Source organism: Euleptes europaea, chromosome 4 (assembly GCF_029931775.1).
Source record: "Euleptes europaea isolate rEulEur1 chromosome 4, rEulEur1.hap1, whole genome shotgun sequence".
Lineage (NCBI taxonomy): Eukaryota > Metazoa > Chordata > Lepidosauria > Squamata > Sphaerodactylidae > Euleptes > Euleptes europaea.
This window is the reverse complement of record NC_079315.1, coordinates 39,775,930-39,800,371: the sequence shown is the minus strand read 5'-3', so window position 1 is coordinate 39,800,371 and position 24,442 is coordinate 39,775,930. Positions and strand designations below refer to the sequence as shown.

At 40.5% G+C, this 24,442-nt stretch overlaps 1 protein-coding gene across 1 annotated transcript in view; it reads right to left on the bottom strand.

The window, feature by feature from the left end:
- Window positions 1–24,442, bottom strand: part of FREM1 (FRAS1 related extracellular matrix 1) — a 90,238-nt gene that overhangs the window by 2,303 nt on the left and 63,493 nt on the right. Inside the window, exons 27-35 of the mRNA XM_056848834.1 lie at window positions 22,976–23,105; window positions 20,960–21,032; window positions 17,925–18,074; window positions 14,971–15,200; window positions 12,410–12,457; window positions 5,567–5,722; window positions 5,047–5,175; window positions 3,990–4,105; window positions 104–189 (exon numbers count right to left, since the gene is read on the bottom strand). Coding sequence (XP_056704812.1) covers window positions 104–189; window positions 3,990–4,105; window positions 5,047–5,175; window positions 5,567–5,722; window positions 12,410–12,457; window positions 14,971–15,200; window positions 17,925–18,074; window positions 20,960–21,032; window positions 22,976–23,105 — 1,118 coding nt within the window. The remainder of the gene's footprint in view (window positions 1–103; window positions 190–3,989; window positions 4,106–5,046; window positions 5,176–5,566; window positions 5,723–12,409; window positions 12,458–14,970; window positions 15,201–17,924; window positions 18,075–20,959; window positions 21,033–22,975; window positions 23,106–24,442) is intronic.

The following is a 24,442-nucleotide window of genomic DNA, read 5'->3' as shown; positions in this document are numbered from 1 at the left end:
GACTGCTGGACTTGATGGGCCTTGGTCTGATCCAGCAGGGATTTTCTTATGTTCTTATGAAATGTAAGAGATAGGCTACGGTGACTCTCTGCTTCATACATACCTATCCAAAAGGGTCTCCTTTCACTGAAGTCCCACAGCCACTGCATATGTAATTTGGAAGCCACACTTGCTAAACTGCCATGGTACCTGGGCTCAATAAATGAAGATTGTAGAGTCAGAAGTAGCATCTATCCCACTGATTAAAGTGCCATATGCACATCATCACCTGGCATGCATGGCTCATGAACAACACATTTTCAAAACTTGGGATCATCAAATCCTCTTTAAAGAAGCTATTTGAAATGCAGCTCTTCATGCCAAAAAGAGACAAGCTGTGATACACAAATTTTGTCTGATGAATATTATACACCAGTATTTATTTATTTATTGGATTTATATCCTGCCCTTTCCCAGCTGAGACCAGGCACAGGGTGTCTTAGAACAATTCAATAAACAACATAATAATATACAAAATAGATAGAGTAAAATATTGTTGAAGGCTTTCACGGTCAGAGTTCATTGGTTCTTGTAGGTTATCCGGGCTGTGTGACCGTGGTCTTGGTATTTTCTTTCCTGACGTTTCGCCAGCAGCTGTGGCAGGCATCTTCAGAGGAGTAACACTGAAGGACAGTGTCTCTCAGTGTCAAGTGTGTAGGAAGAGTAATATATAGTCAGAAAGGGGTTGGGTTTGAGCTGAATCATTGTCCTGCAAAAAGTATCAAAGGTAATGTGCTAATCATTGTCCTGTAAGTATCAAGATAATGTGCTAATGAGGGTGTGGTATGTTAATATGGAACCATTGTATCCTGAAGTGATCTGTTAATGTGTGAAATCCAAAGCTAATCTGCATGGCTATTGTTGACTGTAGTCTTTGTTAGTCTGGCGGTTTTCAGGACAGGAAGCCAAGCCTTATTCATTCTTAAACACTCTTCTTTTCTGTTAAAGTTGTGCTGATGTTTATGAATTTCAATGGCTTCTCTGTGCAATCTGACAAAACAGAGAAGCCATTGAAATTCATAAACATCAGCACAACTTTAACAGAAAAGAAGAGAGTTTAAGAATGAATAAGGCTTGGCTTCCTGTCCTGAAAACCTCCAGACTAACAAAGACTACAGTCAACAATAGCCATGCAGATTAGCTTTGGATTTCACACATTAACAGATCACTTCAGGATACAATGGTTCCATATTAACATACCACACCCTCATTAGCACATTATCTTGATACTTACAGGACAATGATTAGCACATTACCTTTGATACTTTTTGCAGGACAATGATTCAGCTCAAACCCAACCCCTTTCTGACTATATATTACTCTTCCTACACACTTGACACTGAGAGACACTGTCCTTCAGTGTTACTCCTCTGAAGATGCCTGCCACAGCTGCTGGCGAAACGTCAGGAAAGAAAATACCAAGATCACGGTCACACAGCCCTGATAACCTACAAGAACTAGATAGAGTAAAAGCACAGAAAATATAAATTGTTGTCAGTATTTAAAATCCCCAAAAGACTAACTAAAAAGATGGCGTCCTAACTATGTTTTACCCCAAATATGATGTTTAAAGCCAATATTAATACAAAAGGGAATCAACTACCCTCTCATGTGTAGTGATGAAATAATGAAGTGGAGACCAAAAGAACAGTGGGTGGGGGGAGTCTGAAGGAAAGCCCAACAAGAGAAAGCCAGCCATTGTATAAACATTGCTGCCCTCAACTGTAAACCTGGAGGAACATCTCTGTCTTGCAGGCTCTGCAGAACTGAGCCATGTCCCACAGGGCTTGAGTCTCACTGGACAGAAAGTTCCACCAGGGAGGGGCCAGTGCTGAAAAGGCCCTGGCCCTGGTTGAAGTCAGCTGGATAGTATGGCTTAGTTCCGTCTAATCCACTTATGCTCAAATATTTACTTGGAAATAAATATTGGTGATTTCAACAAAACCTATAGCCAAGTAATGTATAATTCCAGGCAAATGATACAGAGTAAACTGGGAGAAAGCCAAATTGTTTAATAGCTGAATCAAATGACAACCTAGATATACTAGTTGAGAGAATATGTTAGTTTAGGATGAAATTAACAATAGCCCGTGTCAGTCATAAAGAAAGTGAAAAGACAAACTGGACGAGATGAGATATGTAAATATAAACACTGTCCTTATTTTCTCTAATTAAGCCCCTGCTTCAAAAAATGCCACCTACTCTGTGCAAACTCTGCTAAAGCACAGCACACTGATGTTACAAGGCTGACATCCAATCCTTGTTTCTCAAATTGATTTGACTCAGTGTCAGCATTTACATTAATTTATTAATTGGAATTATGTCTGCTTTTAAGATGTTAATGGGCCATATTCCAAGTTGGAAGTTATTCTCGAATCACCCCAGTGGAGCATAGATCAATGACTGTTAGGATGAATTAGCTAAACAGTACCCTCCTTACTAGCCAACATAGATCAGCAAAGTATCTTCATAATCTGTGTCTATGATTCTTAATTATAATTTGCCTTTGTTTACACTTGTCAACTGCACACAAAGCCAGACGGTCAGCTAAACCTATGCTGGAAGCCCTGAGCACAAGTTACAGTGAACACACATACAATCCATGGACAATGGATACTTGATAGTTCTTTGTATATGCAGTGAGTAATTCTCACGTTACAGTTAATGCATGTACAGCTGAACATGTGATACAAAACCCACATTTATCCAGGTATTGGTCCCTGGTTTCATTCATAAAGTTAATGCGCATTGGCTCTTTTGTACAAACAGATGTACACACGTGCAGATGCGGCATGCATTCACTGTAACATGTGAACCGGGCTTAAGTCATTGCACATTTGGCATTTTATTATATTTTTACTCTGTCCTTGTTCCAAGGAGTTCAAGGCTGTACATATGCCATCCTTCCCCTTATGCCACCCGCCCCCATTTAATTCTCATATCTTTTGCTGGTCAGTGACCATATTAATAAATTATGTTTTGTAATTCTCATTCAGCCTTCTGAGGTAGGTGAGATAGTGAGGTAATAACTGGCCCTAAGTCAATTAGTGAATTTCATGGTTGACGGGGACCCAAACATCAGAAACATTATACATTGTGATACTGCCGGACACTAGCGGAAAGGGAAATAAATGAACTCTAGGACAGCATTGTAGAATGCTGACCTCTAGGACAGAACTCTAGGACAGCATTGGTTGTCCTGCAGTACTTGGGTAAGAAAAAAGAAATGTGAGGAAACAAGAGATTGCTGATTTACAATATGGAAAATGGCTTATCAGAGTCACTAATGTTTATGTGAATTTAACTCTTATCAGTTATTCCCACAGTATAGTTAAAATCACTTTTGCCAAAAAACAGACCACTGATAAAGTGGGCCTGTATTTTTGAAGGAATTACTATTGTTTGGGTTGGTTTTCTTCCATCTACACAAAATCTTAGTCTTCCTTCTCTTTCTCCTCCTTATCCCCACAATCTCCCCTCAATATTTAGAAGAATTCCTGACATTTTCTGTGAACACAGATTATTGCATTTCCATGTTTCAAAAGGATTGTACAGTGCTTACACAAGGGAAAAATTGTGATGATGCAACTGCCCAAACTTGTATACATCAACTTGTATGCATACAATCTAAAATTGTATACATTTTTCACATAGTTCCATATTAATGGAAGCCTGTATAAATTTCTTTATCTGAAATTCTGCTTTTTAAAATGTTTAGCATGCTCCTCAAAGCAACTGGATAAATTAAATGATGGCTGTAGATGGACTATTAATTCAAAAGATACATTTGTGGAGGAATTCCAATTGTGCTAGTGACTTAGGATATCAAGCATATTTGAAAATCTCACATCTCATACCTCACATCCAATTTTAGTTTTATCTTAAATGCAAGGGTTTCATTTCCACACTTATCCACTGGAACGGGTATGTACAAATAGATGACTTCTTACCGTACTTTGCAAGTCCGTGCAGCTTCATTCCATTGGACTTTCTGATCAGTGATTAGGATATAGCACCTTCCATCATGATGGCTCCATCCAGGAGGACAAGTTTTCAAGTTACCATTCTGGAATGAAATAATTTTTGCTCAGAAACATTTCTTCCACTGCATTCACCTTTTGAAAGTGCAGCTTCAGTTTTTATAACGTTTCTCAAGAACTGAAATGGTTAATGGCTTCCACAGGGAAATTGTATACTGTATACTCCTAAAATGTATTTTTGACTGACATTTTAATTTCAGCCACTGAATGTTACTCGACCAAATAGTAACGTATTACATTGTTTATTTGAAATACAGATCTCTCTGTGTGTAAAGTGCTGTCAAGTTGCAGCTGACTTATGGTGACCCCTGGTGGGGGTTTTCAAGGCAAGAAACTAACAGAGGTGGTTTACCACTGCCTTCCTATGCATAACAACCCTGGTGTTGCTTGGTGGTCTCCCATCCAAATACTAACCAGGGCTGACGCTGCTTAGTTTCTGAGATCTGATAACATCAGGCTAGCCTGAGCCATCTGTAGTCTTCAACTATTTCAGACCTTGGACCTAACCTTTAATCCCAACCTGCAAAATGGCTCATACTTCCACTTTTCTATCACATATTGCCATCTTTCTCCTTCTCTTAAAATAAACCCTTGAACCAAAAAGAGAAAATTCTGATTCTGCTGGCATGGCCTGCTTAGATGACAGTGTGTCCCAGCTGTAGGGCATGACCCACTATTTGAAAATCAATGTTATAGATTAGGATATCCAAATGGAGACCTTTGGATTGTATCTGGACCCTACACTGTATCTGAACCCTACCCTATACCTCCATGGTAGAATGAGAAAATGAGGTCTGGGACAATTTCTCATTTTCCAGTAGACATGAAGGGAACTTTGACTCTTGAAAGTTTACACCGTGAAAATCTTGTTGTTCTTTAAGGTGCTACTGGACTCGATTCTAGCTGTTCTACTGCAGACCGACACAGCTATTCTCCAAAACTGTAACCAAGATGAGCAGATTGCTACCTTGCTTGTGGAATTCCAGAAAGTCCAAGAAATACCATCACACTGAAACAACCTCTGAATGTTTTCTTCAAAATGCAAGAGACCCTTTAAATCTGGTGTACAACTCTTTGGAAAGGCGAGTTTTGGGATCTGGAAAGAAAGGAACATTTGTAAACATTAGACAAAAAAAATTCATATTTTTAGTCTCTATATTTAATGTTTATGAACCCCTTTTAGAAAGGATTTACATTGAATTTGTAATAGCAGTGTACTATGTACATAAATAGTTGAGAGGAAATTATGCAGATGGATACCAGCTTAATCTGGAAAATGACATAATCAAATACAGATTTATTTGTCCAAGTGCTGTAGGTTCTCAGGAGTTAAATTGGAAGTAATTTTTAAAAAAACTTTTTGATATTAAGCTAAGCGATTTTTTTAAACAAAAAACATTGTGAGGAAATTGAAGATTGGTATTAAACTTGGCCATAGTATAGCACAAGTGAGAGCACAAGCAAACTGCAATAAAAGAGGTTTATACCTGAATGTTAGAGTCTGCTTGTGGAATTTCTGTTTTTCTTGGGGAAGCCACATTTTTGTTTGGCTCATCTTGGCTTATCAATGATCCAGTTGCCATCTTGTTTTTGTTAGGCGATGGGCTGTCATCTTCTACTCTTAGTACTGCCATCCCATGGTACTTAATGACAAAGAGTAACAAAAAGATAGATGAAGATGAAGGATAACCTTTATCAGTAAATTCAGAAAATCCATTGAAGTCAAGGGTGCAATTTAGAAGGGTGCAATTTAGGGTTGCCAACTCCAGGATGGGAAATTCCTAGGTTCTAAGCTTCCCAAGGAGCATGGTGGACAACAAACTTACTGTACAATAATTTGTCGGGTCCATCGGATCCCCCTTTTTATAAATCAGGACAATTATTACACTACGCCATGCTTCAGGCATGCTTCCTGTCTTATTTATATCTGTAAAGATTGGGGGCAGAAACTGTGCCCACCAATCTGGGTCAGTTTTTAACAATTCTGCTGATATTAGGTCAGGACCAGGTGCTTTCCCCTTTTTTTGTTACTTAATCAAGGTCTTAATTTAACTAACCGTTACCAGGATCCATTCCTTCGTATCTGGAGGTAATTTTGGTGTGCTATCCAGTATATCACAATTTTTATTTGTGAAAGTGGTAGCAAAGAAGGCTTCCCAGACAACTGCTGGAATGTGGCAAGGTACAGGAAACCTTATGTCTAATCCTTTTGCTATTAAGGTCCAGAAAAGTTTGTCTTTTTTTGTTTTGTTTTTACAGCCCAGAATAAACATTCCCATTCTTTCTGGGCCTCAAGCTTCTTAATTTTCACTAATTTTTTATGTTCTCTTTTCAGTTTCAAAATTCTTGGCAATACCTCTGTTCTATTTGAGTTTTTAAACTGTGAGGGCTTCTAATTGCCCTTTTAATCAGCATCGTACCAGTTATTTCTACTAGGTATGCCATTTCCTTTGAACTTTTCTCCACCTGCTACCAGCACAGGCTGAAGGAAATCAATTTGTTCAATAAAAAGTTCCATCGGTTCTTGTAGGTTGTCTGGGCTGTGTGACCGTGGTCTTGGTATTTTCTTTCCTGACGTTTCACCAGCAGCTGTGGCAGGCATCTTCAGAGGAGTAACACTGAAGGACAGTGTCTCTCAGTGTCAAGTGTGTAGGAAGAGTAATATATAGTCAGAAGGGGGTTCCTACACACTTGACACTGAGAGACACTGTCCTTCAAGGTTACTCCTCTGAAGATGCCTGTCACAGCTGCTAGCGAAACGTCAGGAAAGAAAATACCAAGACCATGGTCACACAGCCCGGATAACCTACAAGAATCGATGAACTCTGACCGTGAAAGCCTTCGACAAAAAGTTCCATACTTCCCATGTTTTTAATTACTTAGGAGCCTATATGACTAGTTTTTATTGTTCATTTTTGCCTCCACTTCCATAGCTTCACACCACCTTGATGGTCTTAAATTATTATGTGTCTGGGCTAAGGCTGTTTTTGTTACAGAGGGTGCAGTGCAGCAAACATGTAGATGTAGTAATAAATATACTGGATAGTGATCACCACCCAAATATCTCATTACTTCCAAGGTTTCAGCTCTTTTAAAAGATCAACAGAAGCAACAAAACAATCTACTATACTTGCCCCTTTATGATTTATACATGTATAGTCACCTTTTTCATCAAACTAGATACATTCATTGAGTATCACTAGATTGTTCTTTGATAATAAGGATGCAAAATATCTGCCAGCACCATTAATTTTCCTATCTTTAGACCATCTATAATTCACAATTGGGATGTTCTTTATCTGTATTTTGAAACATTTCAAAAAAAGATCCTCATTTGTCTCCCCAACCCTAGCGTTGAAGTCACCAGCCAATAATACTGGGGTCACAGAATGAAGCCTAACCAGGTTCGCTAAATAAGAATCAAACTGGTTGTAGTACCAAGATATCTTAAACTTACAAGCATATGGTGGGAAATAAGTATACACCAAAACTGAAGAAAGTTCCTCAAACTCCATGAGCAATGCCATTGTATACGAAGAGTTATTCGGCAACTCGGTAACCTTTGCTTTGAAGTTGTTAGAAATGAGGCTCATGGATCGTTTGATTATGGGTATGCAAGGAGTCAGAAAATAGGACACAATAAACAGAGTCTTTCCTGTTTCAAATCAAAAAAATTTACTCATCTAAAGGAAAGGTAACTGGGATGAAAAACAATAAATCCTCTCTACATATCTAGTTTCCTATAACTTGCTAGAAATCCTAGCAGGCATCTAAAGCTTAATCCTATTGTTCCATCTCTGCTCCTTAGAGCATGTTGTCAGTGTAAAATCCAAACAGCAAGTGAGTAGAACAACTTTTCCTACACTTTTCCTCTCTTAACACAGGAAGAGGACAATAAAACACAATTGTCCTACGCGACCTGAGACATGTTATCAATGGTGATTAGCTGACCAATTAAATAAAGACACATTGCTGTTACATCATCTTACTGTGTCTGTATAAACAGTCAATCCAAACAATTTAACTCTTTACTGTCTGACAGAAACGAAACTCGCTATCTAATTCCCAACAGAAGTACATTGAGATTAAACAAGTCATCTCTCCAGAGCATCTTCCATTCCTCCCAGTATCAACTGCAGGTAGTGAATATGAAGTAAAGCCAGAAGCATACACTTTAGCCTTTGCTCAAGTTTCCTGGAGCAACACTAGGTGAAATTTGACATCATTCCAGTCATGTTCCAAGACAGTTTACTCAGAGTCAATAATTTTTTTCTTTAAAAGCTATGTCCCAGGCTGCATTATCTAAAAACCTGTAACCGAAAGGGTTTAGGGGCAAAGATGATTTCTCATTACAGGATAGCGTGTTTGGAGACATCTCTACTGGACAGGGTTGTTCATCTAGTTTATGATCAGATTGCATTTTAATATCATATAAGGCAGAAACCAACCGTTTGCAGTTGCTGTAACAAATTATCCTGCTCTTTTACTGGCAGAGCACTAAACGATGCTAATAGGGCCTCTTCTGCACTCTCAAGGCCTCCTGTATGCAATCCTTTATGTACTGGGGTATCCTTTTTTGTCTGTGGGAAAGGAGGAATTAATGGAGCCTCATTTTGGGGTAACACCTCTTTAGAATCCCCAAAACACACTTGTTTATTGTTTATATGTCATTTTCCCTCTTGGGTGCTGGTTCCAGAGATGTAAGATCAATAAGCAATTCTCATTCTTCAATTTTTTGGTTGGGCTTAGGGACATATGTGTCAGGGGATGTGAATATGGATCCAAATTTGATACAAATTTCCTTTTGCTTTTCCATGTTGGATACCCCTCCCTTCCCATCTCTTTGCCCTTAACATCCCATCTCCCTTGATATAACTTCCCATCTCTTTGATCGCATACCATTTGCGTTTTCATTGGCAAAGTAGATAGTACCGCGCTGACTTCGCTTCTATACTGTTAGTTTCCTTATTTTCCTTGTTTCTCTTTGCTAAAAAGTCATCTATATGTTTTGTCAATATATCTAATTTTTCAAAAGTTTTCCATAGAGTATCAGAAATTAGAAGTCTCTGAGTTGCCAGCATCTCCAAATATATTTGTTGTTTTTTCATTCTTTATTTCCCCCCCCCCCAAAAAAAGAAGATTGTCTAAAATGGCTATATGAAAAGGAGAACTCAGAAAGGGTTCTGGAAAAATATTCAAAGGGCTTGGGGGAGGGGTCAAATCTCTACTGAAAGACCGGCAAATCTGTTAGAAGTCTCTATAGTGAAAAATTTCTACATTTTACTCTGCTTAGAGGGTGGTAAGTTAACTAGCTAGATAACTGAAATCAATTTAAAAGAGGTATTAACTTCCTCATCTAAAAATTAAATTATAAATTAGTTAATTAATAAATTATTTCCTAATTTTAATTCATTATATTGAAACTCAAATCAATTTACAAAAAGCTGAAACGGTTAAGGCTATCATAAATCAGAATTTATATAAAATAACAGATGTAAGAAAACTCTTTTTCACCTTTGCCCTTAGACACATTTTCAAAATCTTAAGAGTAAAGCCTCAAAAGTCTTAAAAGCCTCAGCCCAAAAAGTCTTGAAAGGGTTATAAGAGTTAAAAGCCTTGTAGACCTTGAAAGAGGCAGATAAGAACAAAACAAAACAAAGAAAACAATAACAGAGCAAAGCAAAACCCCACCTTCTCAAATTAAATATTAAGCAGAACTGACAACAAAATTCTCTCTAGCTCATTTCCTCTGCTCAACCTACTCACCACTCTGCCACACCCTACCAAGAAAGGGAGGAGGGAGATTTCTGCAGTGAATTCTCAGTTAAACATTTAGCTTAGAAGTAAGGAGTACAAGGCAGCACACACTAGGGTTGCCAACCCCCAGGTGGTAAAGGAGTTAAAAGAAACAGCAATGTAGACCACTCTATCTAAATGCTTATATTCAAAAAACACATTTAAAGATTGCATGCAAACCACAAAACGTAAATGTGCACTAATGCAACTCTATACAAATCAATATGAACACTTGAAATAAATCTGCTAGATATTAAAAAGATGGAAAAATGCAGAAAAAGATAAATAACCAGATATGCAAGCAGGATGCAGGCAAGCAGAATGTCTCTCGGAAGGAAAGAATCAGTTCTTGCTGGAGGCAGAGATGGTGTTTAGCTAAGCAGCAAAAGCCGCTAATGAAAGTCCCGTTCCAGAGGATCGCTGCAAGCTGAGGTGCCCAATTCTAGCAAAGATGAATGTTGCTGTGGGAGCTTCAAATCCAAAGACTCAAAGTAACAACAAAATAATTCTTTCAGTCCACTTCACCACTGTAGGTGTCTGAAAATACAGGGAACTAAAGATTCCTGGCGCATGAATTGCAGCCAGAGATCCCAATCCATATGGTTGAAATTGAAAGGACTGAAGGAAGGGATTCCTGGCACATGTGTTGCAGCCAGAGGCCCCAATCCATACAGTTGAAATTGACAAGATTCCGGTATATTTTGTTTCGGTCAGTCTTCTTCTGATAGACATAATTAAAATGATAAATCTATAATAAAAATACAATATAAACTGACAACTATTTTTGTATAGTTATATTTATTAGAAAGGATGTTGTCAGTTTATACTGTATTTTTATTATAGATTTATCATTTAAATTATGTCTATTGGAAGAAGACTGACCGAAAAAAGATATACCGGAATCTTGTCAATTTCAACCAAATGGAATGGGATCTCCGGTTACAATTCATGCGCCAGGAATCCCTTCCTTTAGTCCCCTGAATTTTCAGACACACACAGTGGTGAAGTGGACTGAAAGAATTATTTTATTGTTACTTTGAGTCTTTGGATTTGAAGCTCCCACTGCAACATTAATCTTTGTTAGAATTGGGTACCTTGGCTTACAGTGATCCTCTGGAACGGGACTTTCATTAGCAGCTTTTGCCACTTAGCTAAACACCATCTCTGCCTCCAGCAAGAACTGATTCTTTCCTTCCGAGAGACATTCTGCTTGCCTGCATCCTGCTTGCATATCTGGTTATTTATCTTTTTCTGCATTTTTCCATCTTTTTAATATCTAGCAGATTTATTTTGAGTGTTCATATTGATTTGTAAAGAGTTGCATTAGTGCACATTTACGTTTTGTGGTTTGCATGTAATCTTTAAATGTGTTTTTTGAATATAAGCATTTAGATAGAGTGGTCTACATTGCTGTTTCTTTTTGCTCCTTTTAACCCCCAGGTGATGGCTGGAGTTCTCCTGCTATTACAACTGATCTCCAGCCGATTGGTTTACCTGGAGAAAATGCCACTTTGGAACTTGGACTCTATGGTGTTGGTCCCTCCTCTCTCCAAACCCTGCCCTCCTCTGCCCCCAAAATACGCCTCCCAAAATCTCCAGGTATTTCCCAACCTGGAGCTGGCAACCCTACCCTTCACCCCCGTACACACCAGCTGTGTAGCCGTCACTCAAAAGCAGAAGCCTATCGGCATTTGCCTCAGCATCAAGCTTACTCAAACTTGCTCTGAAAGAATTTTAGGGAGTCATAACAGCAAACTCTCTTAGTAATATGAACACCAGCCAGATAAATGCTAACAAGCAAAGATAATAGAACTAAAAGTTAATAAAGCTAGAGATAAAGTAAAATAAAACACTATGCAAAGTGCAGCATAGCCACAAAACTGTTCTTAGCTCAACCGGAAGCTCCTCCGATCCAGTTTAATATATGTATCTGCTTTATGTATGCGTCTGTTACATTGTATGTGGTAGGACCCTGTAAAATAATTGGGAGCAGGATGTAAGTGTTTTTGAAGGTATTAAGCGCAATCATAATTATTAATCAGATTGTGTATGTAGTATACATGCATACAGATATGACGCTGCCTTATACTGAATCAACATTGGTCCACAAAGGTTAGTACTGTCTACTTAGATTGGCAGACGCTCTCTGGGATCTCAGAGGGAGGTCTTTCACATCACCTGCTACCTCTTTCCATGAAAGAGGCTGTGGATTGAATCCGGGACCTTCTGCATGCCAAGCAGATGCATGCCAAGCACTGAGCCACCTCCCCTCCTCTATGTAGAGTAAGCAACATGAAGCGATCACATGTTTAATCCTGCCCTTCCAAGGATCTCAGAACAGCATACGTATTTCTCTCTTCCATTTGTATTCAAAACAACCCTGTGAAGTAGGATAGGCTAAGAGATAATGACTAGTCCAAGGTCACCCATCATGGCTGAGCCAGGATATCTCCCCAGTCCTCATCTGACTCTTATAATTACACTCTTTTCATATACTGGTATATAAATAGAAGATGTATAAATAATGTTCTTACTTTAAAAAAAACACCAGTGCCATTTGTAAATATGGAAGAAGGGTGAACCTGAAAGCCAAAGAAATGAAAGGTTCAATAATGAAAGATACAAATACTGGAAACAAAATACAATTTTATTCTATTTTATTGTATATTTGTGTACTGGGGCAGCAGAGGTAGAAAGCCAATGCTACACCAAGTATTTTTATATACACATGTGGTTTTTGTTCTTAGGAAACAGAACCCTAGAGTTAGGAAATCTCAACATGTCATACAAGGCAGGCCCATTCTCTCCCCATCTCCTCACAGATCTTTCATATAAACTAGACCAAAAACTGTGTCACAAATAGCACGCACATCTGGAATTATTATCCAGAACAAACATTGCTTATAAGATATACATATATCCAGAGACCTCAAGCAAGTGAGCCAGAACAAACAATAGTACAATGCGGGCAGCAGCCAACCCTATATCAACTCTGTGTGTGTGTGATTTTCCTGACTCCATTAAGTATGAGACAGAAATAACAAAAGAAACTTCATCAATTTATCTGTAATATCCGAAATCACACAAAGGCGTTATTTTCTTATTAATCTAAGTTATCTGAAGACAGATAATAGGTTCTTAAGATGGTTGTATAATAAAGCCCTCATTGCTCATATTGTGCATTTTCATGTCATTCTTGTCTTTGGTAGCCAGGTTTTATAGGGTTTTGTACTACTTCTAAAATCTGTAGTGCTAGGGGAGAGGATGTCACCACTAGGGTTGCCAGCTCTGGGTTGGGAAATACCTGGAGATTTTGGGGGGTGGAGACTGAGTGGGGTGGGGTTTGGGGAGAAGAGGGACTTCAATGCCATACAGTTCAATTGCCAAAGTGCCCATTTTCTCCATGGGAACTGGTTTATATTGTGTGGTGATCAGTTGTAATAGCGGGAGATCTCCAGCCACCTAGTCACCATGTTAACCCTTGGTATGTGGAGTCCCCCAGGGGGTGATGCTCTCCCCAATGTTATTTGACATTTATATGTGCCCCCTTGCCCAGCTAGTCCAGAGTTTCACGTTGGGTTGTCATCAGTATGCGGATTACACCCAGCTGTATCTATTGATGGGTGGGTGGCCAGATGCCACTCCAGATATATTGAATAAGAATTATGACACCTCTGTGCAATATGTTAGATATAACAAAAGCTGACACAGAATGGCAAAATCAGCTATAGTCTCTATATTGTCACCTCTTGTACAACCATACACACATTAAAGAATCTTAACCAAACCTATAGTGTGCTGTCCAAATTCTATACATATCTATAGCAGTAGAATTTAGAGGTGCCCCCCACCAGAACCCCCCCAGGGAGGGCAGTTTGGGCAAGAGCCATGCACAGCCCCTTCAGAGAGGGGAATTTGAGCGAGAGCCATGCACAACCCCCGCAGAGAGCAGAGTTCGAGTGAGAGCCATGCACAGGCCCCCCCAGAGAGGGGAGTTGGAGGGAGAACCATGCATAGTCCCCACAGAGAGGGGAGTTTGAGTGCAAAAACCACAAAGTCCCAACCCTTGGCACAGACCAGCAGCATGCCGGCCCATGCGAGGCTTACCTGTCAAGTGCGCGCCGGCTGCAAAGTGCGGCTTTTGAAGGGAGTTTGCCGCTTCAAGGCCCCTCCTCCATTGGTGTGCCACCACTTCCTGCCCTGGCCCCATTGGCCGGCCTCTAGTCGGCTTCCAGAGGCACCAGGCGGAGAGGGGCGGTGCTTGGCCGTGGCGGCGAGATGAGGGTCTGGAGCGTTTGCATGGCGGTCTATGGGCTGCACCAGGTTGAGACCTGGTGTAACTTTTCAGCAGCAAAAGGGGGCGTTCCCAGGCCGAATGGCCCTTAGGAGGCCTACTAGCTGCGGGAGTGCCCCTGGAAATGCCCCCGTGGCCACCACTGCCTGCCTTTGCGCCGCTCGGGCACTGGTGCGGCCGTTGCATGGGCACAGACGCACTGCTCCCCTCAGCCATTTACTGCCACCGCCGTAACTGGCTGCACACTGGTGCCCAGGCCATTTGTGCCCGCGTAAGCTCCATTTACGTTGGCGCGAGGCCCCTCGGGCCACCTAAGCAGGATTCTCCGGAAAGGGCTGTTAGTTTATTAATGTTTGGCTGGCACCCACCACTATAATGAAATGATTAAAGGGTGCCACCAGAACTTTTAAATGATGAAAATTTTAACTATGGTTTTGGTTTTAATTGTTATAACATGCTGCGAGCTGCCCCAAGCCTGACTTTGTCAGGGAGTGATGGGATAGAAGTTGAAAAATAAAGAAAAGAGATAAAAGTAAAATCTGCTTAACCAGAGATGAGAGCTAAAGCTTTTCTGCGTTCTCAGTTTCCTTGCTTCTAAGTTTCTGTTTCTAAACCAAGAGCAACAATAACCCTATAATAGCAACTTCAACATTCATAGTCTTGCCTGAATTATTACCTTCTTTCAGAATGCACCTTCATTAAATTATTAAGTCATTTGCATTTCATGCACCATTACGGAGCACCATTACAAAATCATTGGAACAATTTCTTTCTTTCCATTGCTCAGGACACAATCCTTACTGTTTTGCCATTTCCAATGGCCTTTAGCCTGCTCCTTGAAAGATTCTCTGATCTGAATTCTGGTAGCCTGTCCCTTCTCTGCAATACCATCTCTTTGGAAGAGGACAGTGGGATTCCTTCCAAGTGAACAGTGCCATGACTGGAAGATGAAGAGTAGCCTGAGGAGGCTGGAAGCAATGTGCCTTTCATCCGTAAGTTTTGGCTGGAGGAATGGAATGAACTGCATTGCCCTGAAAAGCAAACAAGATGGCAGATGGTCAGTCCTTTTTATATAAAGAGATCACTGGACACATTGATGTGGCTAATGAAACAGCTTGTTGTTAGAAGTAGGGTCAATTTTTTATGAAGCTGATCTGTTCTTTTTCCTTTTCAACTAGGTTTTTACTTAGCTCGCCAAATGTGGCACATGGAAAGTGTAACTTCACAAGTTTTAAAAAGCCTGCTTCCTAAAAATCAAACATACTGATGGGCCATCACACACACTCACCTGGCTAATGACTGTTCATGGTTGAGGGGATGGTTTCCCATTTTACCACCATGCCCTGCATAGCACATAAGGCACTGTATGAGACAAGCATGTGTGCCCAGCTTGGACGTTAATCTCTCCCTTAAATTAAGAGGGGAAGATCACAGGAATGAAGCATGTGCACATGAGGTACACCCAGCACATCTAATGCCTTCTATTCATGATGGGGAGGAGAGCAGTGTGACATGCTTGCTTCCCCATACATGATGATCTTCAGCTGGCTGAAAGTATGAACTGGCCCCCAAATACAGCTGGTAACAGATCGCTGTGGTTTTGTCATGTAATAAGACAGTGCTTATGTATTGTGTAGATTTATGCCTTAACTGCTTTTCTTCTTTTATTACAATGTTCTTCAAACTTTGATTTAAAAAAAAACGCACACAACCACTCCATACTTACTGAGTTTCCTTCCTTCCTTCCTTAATTTTATTGTGATCATAAATCAGCAATAACATAATCAACAGTCAGCAACACGTGACTTTCCTATGTCTGCTTAACAGTCAGCAGGAATGTTTGCCTGCCTCCTACATCCTAAAGGCTGTTATGATCTTAATATAAGAAATAACTTTTTAAAAAATCCAAAGACTGTACAAAATTTTAAAATACAAGAACCAAGGAGACCCCATGTGAGGGCAATCTGGCTGCCACATCTGTTACCCCAATTGAATGCCAGGATTGATTTGGCTGATACTGGCTAGGTGGGTGTCTCCTTCATCCCTCACCACTGCTCTATGAGTGTCCCTCCTGAAGTTGTGCACTGGTGGAAGAGTATTCCATCCTTCGGCCAAAGGTAGAGATCCTCTTATACCCTTCACCCAACCTTTCTTGCTGATTGGGTTTTATACTCCTCTGTATGTCTTCAGCCACATAGGAACATAGGAATACCCAAGCTGTATCCAGTAGAGACTTTTTGAGTTTATGTCTATGTATCAGACCAGAATTCTCAATAATTATATTTCTTGAAGGTAACAAAATTCTCATTGTCATAGAAAGCCACAACAACGGATCATAAATTGACATGATATTCTAATTCAGATTAAAATGTGTTGTTGTGGGATGTGTGTGTAAAATGCTGTTAAGTTGCAGCCATCTTATGGCAACCCTGTAGTGTTTGTAAGGCAAGAGACCAACAGAGGTGGTTTGCCATTTCCCTCCTCTGCACAACAATCCTGGCATTCCTTGATGGTCTCCCATCAATTACTAATCAGGGCTGACCCTGCTTAGTTTCTGAGATCTGGCAAGATCAGGCTAGCCTGAGCCACCAGGTCAGGGCTTGTTGTGGGATTGTGTAGATTAATCCATAGCCTTAGATGTGATATCAATTTTTACAAATAATATAATAAGAACCAGACTTTATCTCGGGCTATCTGTCTCTGAAAAGAAGGCCTATACCAATGGAACTCTAGCAAAGGCATGATCTAAAATCCTGCATGCATTGGGGGGTTATCTGTTGTTTTCAATAAAGGGAACTGTTCCAGAAGGAGAATGATATGCAGAACATTCGTTTGTTCATGGAAGAGAACAGGGAAAACTTTGTGGACAAAGTTATATATATGTTTCACAGTTCTTGAATTGTACCGTTATAGTCTTGTGTTAGCAAGAGAGCCGGATTGCCCAAAGTAGTCATCTTAGTGGTGTAATGGTTAAGAACGGTGGACTCTAATCTGGAGAACCAGGTTCAGTTCCTCACTCCTCCACATTAAGCTTGCTGGGTGACCTTGGGCCAGTCACAGTTCTCTCAGAACTCTCTCAGCCCACATGAAGGCAGGCAATGGCAAACCACCTCCAAATGTCTCTTGCCTTGAAAACCCTATTGGGTCACCATAAATCAACTGAGACTTGATGGCACTTTCCACCACCACCACACATGGATCTCCCTTACTAGGTTACAGTGCAAGTGTTCCAAGATGAATTTGTTTGACAAATCAATTGACTGAGCTCCAGAACCTTTTTATAAAACAACTTAAATAAGAAATATTAATGTTATTAGTATTAGTATTATTATTACTCATAATGGTATTGCAGTAATTAATTTTTTCTTCTGAAAACTCTATCTGGGAGCATAGAAGTAGTTATACAGTCAACAGGAAGGCGGGGGGAAGCAATACTAATCCATCAACGGGTCCTTTTTTTGAAAGCAACACTGTGAGCCAAAAATCAAAATAATCAAATAGGAAAAAAGCCTTTGGGGAGTTTTTGTTTGCTTGTGTACTCATTGCTTCCTTCAAGCTGTGTTTCGTAAGCAAAAGAAAAATATAGAATGCCAGAGGAGAAAAGGTCTGAAACCATCAAGACTATTTTATTTAAAAATGAAATTAAGCATTTTGATTTGAAGGTAAGTGTTAGCAACAACATTTGTGTGTTGAAAAATAAGAGCTTCTCAGCCAAGACTGCTCCAGAGTTTATTATGAAGATCAAAAGAGAATACCTCCTTTTGAGTCCAAAATTTTCACTCGAGCTTTTGTCCTGGTGCCAAGAACAGCATTCACAGGGGAGATCAGAACCACTTCAAAGACTTCATCGTCTTCCTCTAATCCATCATAGGTAATTGCTATATTCCACATCTTGGTTGACATTCCTACCAGAAGTAAACATTTTAATTACACTTTAATTGCTTTTTCAATCAACCTAGGTGTCGAAAAAATATATTAATTAACATGTCTACAGCTACAACAGAGTGGCTTGTATATACCATTGTGCTCCTACCCGCTGATTGGCCTCCTGTGGTTTTCCCAGATAACACTAACTAGAGACTAAATTTGTTCCTGAGCAATGATGATTCCATTCACACAGCAACAAAGACCAGTTTTCTAGAAGGGAAAATAATAGTGTGCAAAGCAGAGGAAGGGTAGGGGTAACTCTTCATGGAAATTTAGAAAATAAATGGTGCATTATTTATTCTAAAATCTTAATGCCATGATTTTTGAAATATTGCTGTTGCCAATCATAAATGACATCTTAGTTCTATTTGCAAAATCCAGCTGTCAAGTACCTTGATGTAAAACCAATATGTTTCCACCACAAGCATAGTATAATCTATTAGTATCTTATTAGTATCTTATTTATTAGTAACTGCTGCGCAAGTCCATACCTAAAAAAAATTATATTGAGGAACACTGAGATGAGGAAGAGTTGCCATAGAAATTAAAATGAATGTGGAGGTTATTTTTGGGCAAAACATCCAAGGCATTTTAAGAGAGGCAAAAATAACTCAGGGGGTGGGATGAGGAAGCATCTTCTGAATAACCCCCAAGTTTATTTGTTAAATTTACAATATTTTTATACTGTTTTTTTGTTGTTGCTGCTGAAAGGCTCTCAACATGGTTTATAAATTAAAAGCAAAACCGTTTACTTTTATTGCGTTGACTCAAAATCACAGCAAACAGACAAGCAAAACCAATAACATTTAAACACTGACGCCAAATCAATAAAGCACTACAACTAATTGAATCAACATCTAAAACATCTCATAAGTCAGCAGCAGCATAAAACAATCAGGCTCTAAAAGATTAAATTCCAGCTCCAAAAGCCTGGCAGTATAATCAAAGTATTCACCCGCCTCTTAAAGAATGGAGAAAGATGGGCCTCTGGGGGAAACAAAGGAAGTTGCCTGCGAGTTTCACCTAAAGCAAAATTTCATGTTCCTGTTTGAGTGGAAGATCAAAGGCATTTTAGCAGAAGTCAAGGCAGCGTACACAGGCTTCCCAGACACCCATCCATGCACTGATCTGACCAAGGCTTGCGTAGCTTCAACAAGGTGGCTGTATCATGTGCCTTCAGACCAAGGTAATTTAAATGCTGGTTTCATATAATAATACTTCAGAACTGCATCTGGACCTTGATAATGAAATGAGATGTCATTTCGATTGGCAATGGTAGTAACACCATGATGGAGTCTCTAGAATTAATATTTCAAGACATTTTCCCCACTCTAGGAACAAAAGTCCTGCTTTTGGTATTATGTAAGCCATAACTTGCTGCTGAAAACCAGTTGGGCTCACCATGTGGATTGGCTATACCATATGGAACATCTTCTTGCCAGTTCCAGCACTACAGGAAGGTGCTAAACTGGCACAGATTTTCCATGTCAGAGAGCAGTGGTGTATCGCTTATGTATGTTAATGCAGTCATGCCTCTCTCCAGCAACAGAAAAGTGAATTTTGGCAGCAACCATGATTCCTGCATAAGGGTGGTCTGTAGCTCAGTGACAAAGAACAAGGTTTTGCACACAGAAGGTTCCTGGTTCAATTACTGGGATTTCCAATTAAAGGATCTTAGGCAGCAGAAAGGATCTTTATGCTCCTGAGATTCTGGAAAGCTGCTATCAATCAAAGAAAGAACAACCAATGGTGTGCCTTTGTGTAAGGCAACTTCATATCCTCAATTAGGGTTGCAATGTGCCCTTGGGGGCAGGATATCTCCTTTTCCCAGTGGGCATTTCCTGCTGGCACTCCAGTGGCTGGCAAGAGAGGTTTTCTTTTAATGCTGTCAATCCTCTCCAGGAATTTCTGGAAACTCTGTGGTTGTACCACAGGATTCCTGGCAATTTCTTGACAGGCATGATGGAGTTTTCCCCAGAAGTGCACAATGCAGCCTTGTTATCACATTCACAGGCAATCACAGAAAGGGAAAGGGGTAGATATAGGGATGTTTTTCCACTTATGTATTGTTATGTATGCAGCGGGAAGCTGAAACTCTGTTGAGCTTGGAGCCTCTCCAGGCTCCTGAGCTTGTGTGTTTGTATTGGCTGTAAGGGTTGAAGCCGCCCAATCATGGACTTGGGGTGGTGGTGGTGGCCCTGAGCGGCCGAGTGGGCATATAAGCAGGAGTTCGTTACACAGTTCTCCAGTTCAAGTTCTGTTCTCTTCCTGTACTCTAATAAAGCAGTTGCTGTTGGAACTCCATCTCCGGTCTCGTGCCTCGCCCACACATAATATGTATCTTCCATGAAAAGTTTTTAGCCTATTATCTAGGCAGAATGGGACAGGCTGAAGTAAACCTGTGCTGTAACTACATATGCTACCACTTTCTACTTCCTTCAAGCAAATGATTCATTTTCAAAGGTTAGCACAATGGTTAGCACATGTGCTGACAGCAGCACACCAGATCACCTTGCTTGGCAACTAGGGCCAGATCTCTACTCAAGTAACCAAGGCACTGGCAGCCCTGCTAGTGTCAGCAGCATGGAAGAAGGCAGCAGTCATGGCTTTATGCCCATCATGCTCTCCCAGACTTGCACAGTCACCAGCCAAATCCAAGGCAAATCCTGGAGACGCTGGCAGCACCACTGTGGCTTGGCTTGCTCCAAGCCCATTTGGACAAGTACAACCCTTCTCTCACCCCTGCAGTCAATTTTGTTTACTGGCATGCCATCATCTTCACAGGTAGAGGTTGGTTTTTCCTTGGCACTTGAACCAAAAATGTTTCCTGCCCTTGGGTTGGAAGCTTTGAGCCACATCTTACCTGGATCAAACTGAATAAGTTTGGAAGGTGCTATTGTAAAATCCTTTCCTGATAAAGCCGTCACTTCAGTGACCTAAAAGAAAATATGGTGAGAAAAATCTTTGAAGGCAAGCAGGAATCCAAGTTTGTGCAGAATGAGGGGGAGGCTAAGGTCTGGATGGGTCTCATGGATCCTAGGACACCCTGTTTTTTTTGAGCTTGCAATCTTCCAAGTGGAGATAAGGATCAGAGAGTGTCCTAGCCTTAGAAATATGCATAAGAAGAACTGGCATAAATGTGCAAAAGCACCACAGAAGGCCATTGAGAATGTAATAAAAATTTCTAGCAAATCTGATTTACTATTGACAAAATCTACAGACATATTCATAGCAAATGCCAGAGCTGCTCCATCAGAGAAGGAGGTAGAGTGATCTCAGGTATGGTTTCCCCAGTAGAAATCACCTCCAAATGGGAATAGGAAAAAAGGCTTCCCCCCACCCTTTCTCAACTGTAGCTAACAGCAGCTGGATGGAGGACTGGGAGAAGACTTTAATCAGAAAAAAACAGGCAGGCAGGGCAGAGAGAGTTGAATCCCTTCTCCAGTACCACAGCCCAGCACCAGATTATTCACTGTCTCTCTCCACACAGCTGCTTCTTAAATGTCAATGAAAACATGGAACATGGAGTCATGTATCTTCCATATACTGTGTAGTTTGGCTGTAAGAAACTACAGTTTGTTTTTATTAATACACCACGTAGCCGGAGTGTAAAACTCTTAGCAATTTTCAAACAGTAGGCCACAAAAGACATTCTACTGGGTCACCAGAATACTGCCAGAAATAGGCATATAATTTGTGACACAAGGATTATAAATTATAAATCATCAGCATCAGTATTCATTTCCTCATGGACCACATGTATATACATCTAATCAGGTCACAGAGTAGTTTTGCAAATCAGTGATGGGTGTGGACACAAGTGACACATCATCTGTGAGATCTGGATGTGTCAATGATCCTATTTAATTAACTGCAATGACATAATTCTCCAATGCAAACCAGGGGTGGGGTTTCTTGTGTACATTTCTGACAGGTATCAACAATGCCTGTGGAATGCTATTGCCATCATTGTGTGTGTGTGTGTGTGTGTGTTGTGCTGTCAATTTGCTTCTGACTCATGGCAACTCTATGAATCAATGTCCTCCAAAACGTCCTACATGTAGAAAATGTATGTGAATATGAGGTGGGGAAGGAAAAGAAATCCCATTTTGTAAATATTAAGAACCATTTTTTTAAATCTTGGGTCTAAAGTTACTGCTGGATGTCAGGAAAGAAAAAATGCATCAGTTGGGTTATGGAATGAAACCACATTTTTAAAAAGCCAGGGAACAAATCTTTTAAAACTCATAAAGTAATTTGCTCTTGTAGTTGTGGGCTGAGGCCCGCAGTAAGATTGCATCCTAGCCTATAGTAGGTAACAGCAACACCATCACCACCATTTTAAAAGAAACTGACAGGGGCAAGATGTCATGGAGCAGAGGCCTCCTGTACTTAGGGCTGCCAGACAACAACTGGCACCTGGCAGGAGATGAGGGATGCCAGCGGGGGGCGCTATGTGACATTATTTCCAGGGAAAACAAGTAATGTCATGTCACTCTAGGAATTTCTGGAAATTCCATGTTTTTACCACAGAGTTTCTAGCAATTCCTAGAGCAATGTGATGTCACTTCCAGGTCTACCCTAGAAGTGATGTCACATTGCATGTGACACCAGCGATTTTTAAATTATTCTTCATCTGCTGTCCAAAGAAGTGGCAGCAGGATGAGCAGGTGCTGGCAGGAGGTCTCCACCATAGTGATCTGGCAACCCTGACTTTTAATAGTCTGCAGAATTGGGAATTTTCTCTCCCTTGTGCGGAAAGTCTTACCTACCAAAATTCCCTCTTCTGTGCTGCTATTAAAAGTACAGAAGCCCTATCTTTCCTTTTATCTGATCTCTCTGGAGATAAACCAAGTATTATTCCTTAAGAAATGATTACCTTCACTGCAACAAAGGCAGAATCTGTGATGTGCCCCAAACGGGTGACTTTCAAAGGCAGAGTCCCCACATTTTCACATACTTCATAACAATCTTGTTGCATTTCAATTTTAGACCACTTTAGCTCCAGACTGTGAGGGAGGAGAAAGAAGAAGAAACGAAATCACATTGGGGGTGGGGGAAATCTCCATAGCAATTTTAGAAACCCTAGCTGACTGAGGATTTGAGGCAAGTGTAATTTCTTTCCTCTGTATTATCTTCCTACCAATGTGTAATTGTGTTAAGTTGCCTACCAATAAGAAGAGAGACATAAGTACGGCTTAATTTGAGCTAAGCCTTACTGGAACTAAAAATTGAATGTTTCCCCCAAAAGTTTAGTCTGACAGCCTGCTCCCTGGCATCTGAGATTAGAGGTTATTCAAGGAATATACATATGTGGAACTAGATTACTCCATGTGTTTTGGGGCATAAACATGAGATGGCACATTATATCTGTACTCCAATTAATTATTACTGACTACCTATACATTTCTGTGCAAAATTCAAGACCTTGGTTTTGATGTTTGAAGTTCTAAATTGCTTGTGTCCAATACATCTGAGGGAATACCTTTTCCTCTATGAATCTGCCCATTCTTTAAGATCTGCTAGAAGGACACTGCACAAAATGCCATCTTTGGTGGTTGGAAGACTGGCATCCACGAGGAGCAGGACCTTTCCCGAGTTTGTGAAACTCCGCCCCCTTCAGGGTATCCATGTCCCACTCACTTAAGATATTTCTGAGACAAGGGGCGAAAACGCATTGTCGCTTTAGCCTCCTTTATTCCATTTCAGCCAGGATTCAGCCAGGATCGAACGCATACGTTTCACCAAACGTGTGTTAGATCCTGGCTAAATCCTGGCTGAAACAGGGAATAAAAGAGGCTAAAGCAACCATGTGTTTTTGCCCATTGACAAATTGTTTCTTTTCCTCCCCAAGAGACCAGTGTGTTTTGACTCAGCCTATGCCAATTAGCCTCCCCCCGCCTCAAGTATTTAACATCTGCTTTTAAAAAAAGATCTGATTTGCCCTAGGTTTTAATATTTTCACTGTGCTGTTCTTATTAAGACTTGGTTTTTTTTATTTGGAAGGCTTTTCTCATCTCAGGCAGCCTATGTGAAACTTAGCAGAAATGAGGGAGACCTTTGCCATAGACCTATGTGGCCCAATGACTACCTGTGCTTCCCTCAGCATCTGGCTGCTCAGCAGATAAGGGAGATTAAGGTCATTAATGCATGGCAAGCTTTGCAATTTTTTGTCCCTCCCCTCTCGCGCACCTCTCAATTACACATTTAAAAAATTGAACGCATGGTCGAGAAGGCGCAGCTCCACCTGACTGGGGTTGTTGAACAGAGAGGGGGGAGGAGGAGGAGGGAGAGAGAGGCGCGGGCTCCGGCGCTCTTCCCTGTCGATGGAGGTGGTGGCAGTGAG